Source organism: Triticum dicoccoides, chromosome 5B, assembly GCF_002162155.2.
Source record: "Triticum dicoccoides isolate Atlit2015 ecotype Zavitan chromosome 5B, WEW_v2.0, whole genome shotgun sequence".
Taxonomy (NCBI): domain Eukaryota; kingdom Viridiplantae; phylum Streptophyta; class Magnoliopsida; order Poales; family Poaceae; genus Triticum; species Triticum dicoccoides.
The window spans coordinates 250,948,917-250,950,789 of NC_041389.1; the positions used below are offsets into that span (position 1 = coordinate 250,948,917).

The 1,873-nt window shown below is 35.6% G+C and overlaps 1 protein-coding gene across 2 annotated transcripts; it reads left to right on the forward strand.

Moving 5' to 3' along the window:
- The first annotated feature begins 102 nt into the window (after positions 1 to 102).
- Positions 103 to 1,867, forward strand: LOC119308260 (65-kDa microtubule-associated protein 5-like). 2 transcript variants are annotated; one of them, XM_037584374.1, is made up of 3 exons: positions 103 to 343; positions 965 to 1,120; positions 1,200 to 1,867. In XM_037584374.1, exons 1-3 carry the CDS (start codon positions 116 to 118, stop codon positions 1,200 to 1,202), a joined length of 387 nt encoding a protein of 128 aa, XP_037440271.1. In that variant the 5' UTR covers positions 103 to 115; the 3' UTR covers positions 1,203 to 1,867. The 2 variants fall into 2 exon arrangements, with proteins under 2 accessions (XP_037440271.1, XP_037440270.1); XM_037584373.1 differs by having other exon boundaries at positions 106 to 343; positions 1,241 to 1,867.
- The last annotated feature ends 6 nt before the right edge of the window (positions 1,868 to 1,873 follow it).

Sequence of the window (1,873 nt, forward strand, 5' to 3'; positions counted from 1 at the left end):
AGGTTAGGGAGAAAGAAGGGACAGTGATGAGCTCCACACAGAAAAGGTTAGGCACCTGCTATAAGCCTATCATTTCCTGAATCTTTCAATTCTGACGCTTAAATTGTTTGTCCTGATGTGTTTTCAGAATCTCATACTGCAAAGGATTGATGGTCAGATCAAGTGTATTAATGAAATGTGCAACATGATGTCTCTTGATCTTAAGAAGACATTATATGAAGTTCATCCCAGCTTTGTTGAATTGGAAAGAATCAAATCCATGAGTATAAGTGATAGCACACTTGATAGGCTTGCAGGAAAAATTCATGCACTAAATCAAGAAAAGAAACAGAGGCTCCGGAAGGTACTGGTGTTTGCTGTTCATGTTAGTCATTTAACAAAAGTATGGGTCTGTGTGAATCTTTAGCGTATTCACCTTAGTCTATATGTTTTACTGTTGACCTCCAGTATGGGCCTGTCATTGTGTTTGAGTAGTTGACCTGATAATATGATTCAGCTTAGCAAACCATATCATGATTTATTTTTCCTGAACTGTCGAATATGTTGTCTTGCTTGTAACTCTTATGATTCAATGTACCTGTACATTTAATAAAAGCAGGAGCATGTATCTATCTTACTTCAATGCTTTCACCTTGGCATATATTGTTTTACTATTTGACCTCCAGTATGCCAGTCATTGAATTTGAGACTTGACATTATAATGCGATTCAGCTTAGCAAAGCATGTCATGAATTTTTCTAAACCTTTTGTAGTTCGATTTATTTGGTTTATGCCATTCCATTATGATTTACATACACTATACATGACATGGTTTGCCATCCTAATTCAGTTTCATTGCTGACCAGTGTATGGTTTACTGACTTGTGCATTTTAGCATGCTTTCCTTTCAACTTCTGCTAAATATTGTTCCATATTTCTTTGTATCAAAGATCCATATTGTTGAAATTTGCATTATCTATTGCAGCTACAAGATCATGGAAGCACACTCATTGAGTTATGGAGTCTAATAGACACACCATTAGATGAACAGAAATGCTTTGATCATGTTACTTCTTTGATTTCAGTCTCACAAAATACAGCGATGCCCCAAGGATGCCTTGCACATGACCTTATTAAGAAGGTTAGAGTTGATTCTTGATAGTCTATTTGTTTACTTATTTTCTTTCTATTTTTATCAAGCTAATTTCTTTAAATTATAGTAATTGTCATGTGAAATTCCTTTCCCCCGTTGTTTGGGTAGAGGTTGAGGTCAAGAGACTGAAGCATTTGAAAGCTCGCAAAATGGAAGAGCTTGTCTTAAAGAAAATGACTGAGCTTGAAGAAATCTACAAAAGTGTTCACATGTACATTGACAGCAATCATGAGTGGCAGATTCTCACTGAACTTATTGATTCTGGTTCACTTCTTTCCCATGCTTTTCATCCTGAAGATACATAACTGAAGTTATTATATACAGTTTTGTTTCCATTAAGAACTACCCGATGCATGAGCTAACTGGTGCTCCTTAGTTATATAAGGTTGCTGTTTCTGTCTCATCTTAAAATTCTGTGAATTTCTTAGTCAAATTCAATGGTAGGTTCTGCAACTGTCTTTCAACTTTGTGCCTTCTAAGTATCAGCTTGAATATTTAGGCAGATCAATTTGGATACAAAAATTGAATAAGCTCTTATGAAAACTAAAAGGGAAAAAATATTGCAACTTTGCAAGTCATTGCGTCTCTCCTTCAAAGGACGATTGCACATTCATGCTCTAGGATTTTTTTTACTGAGCTCACGGTTGTGAACTCTATATTTCCATTTCTTTGGTAGTGATATTTGGTTAAGCTGGAGGTCCTAGCTATAGAACATCAACAGTGTAAAGTATATGCATTGCT

What these genes read in the sequence shown, in the direction of transcription:
- LOC119308260 (XM_037584373.1), top strand. Translation starts at nt 116, where the DNA reads ATGTGTTTTCAGAATCTCATACTGCAAAGGATTGATGGTCAGATCAAG. An exon ending in AGAAACAGAGGCTCCGGAAG is followed by an intron (nt 344 to 964) that starts GTACTGGTGTTT and finishes TATCTATTGCAG; the next exon opens with CTACAAGATCATGGAAGCAC. An exon ending in CACATGACCTTATTAAGAAG is followed by an intron (nt 1,121 to 1,240) that starts GTTAGAGTTGAT and finishes TTGTTTGGGTAG; the next exon opens with AGGTTGAGGTCAAGAGACTG.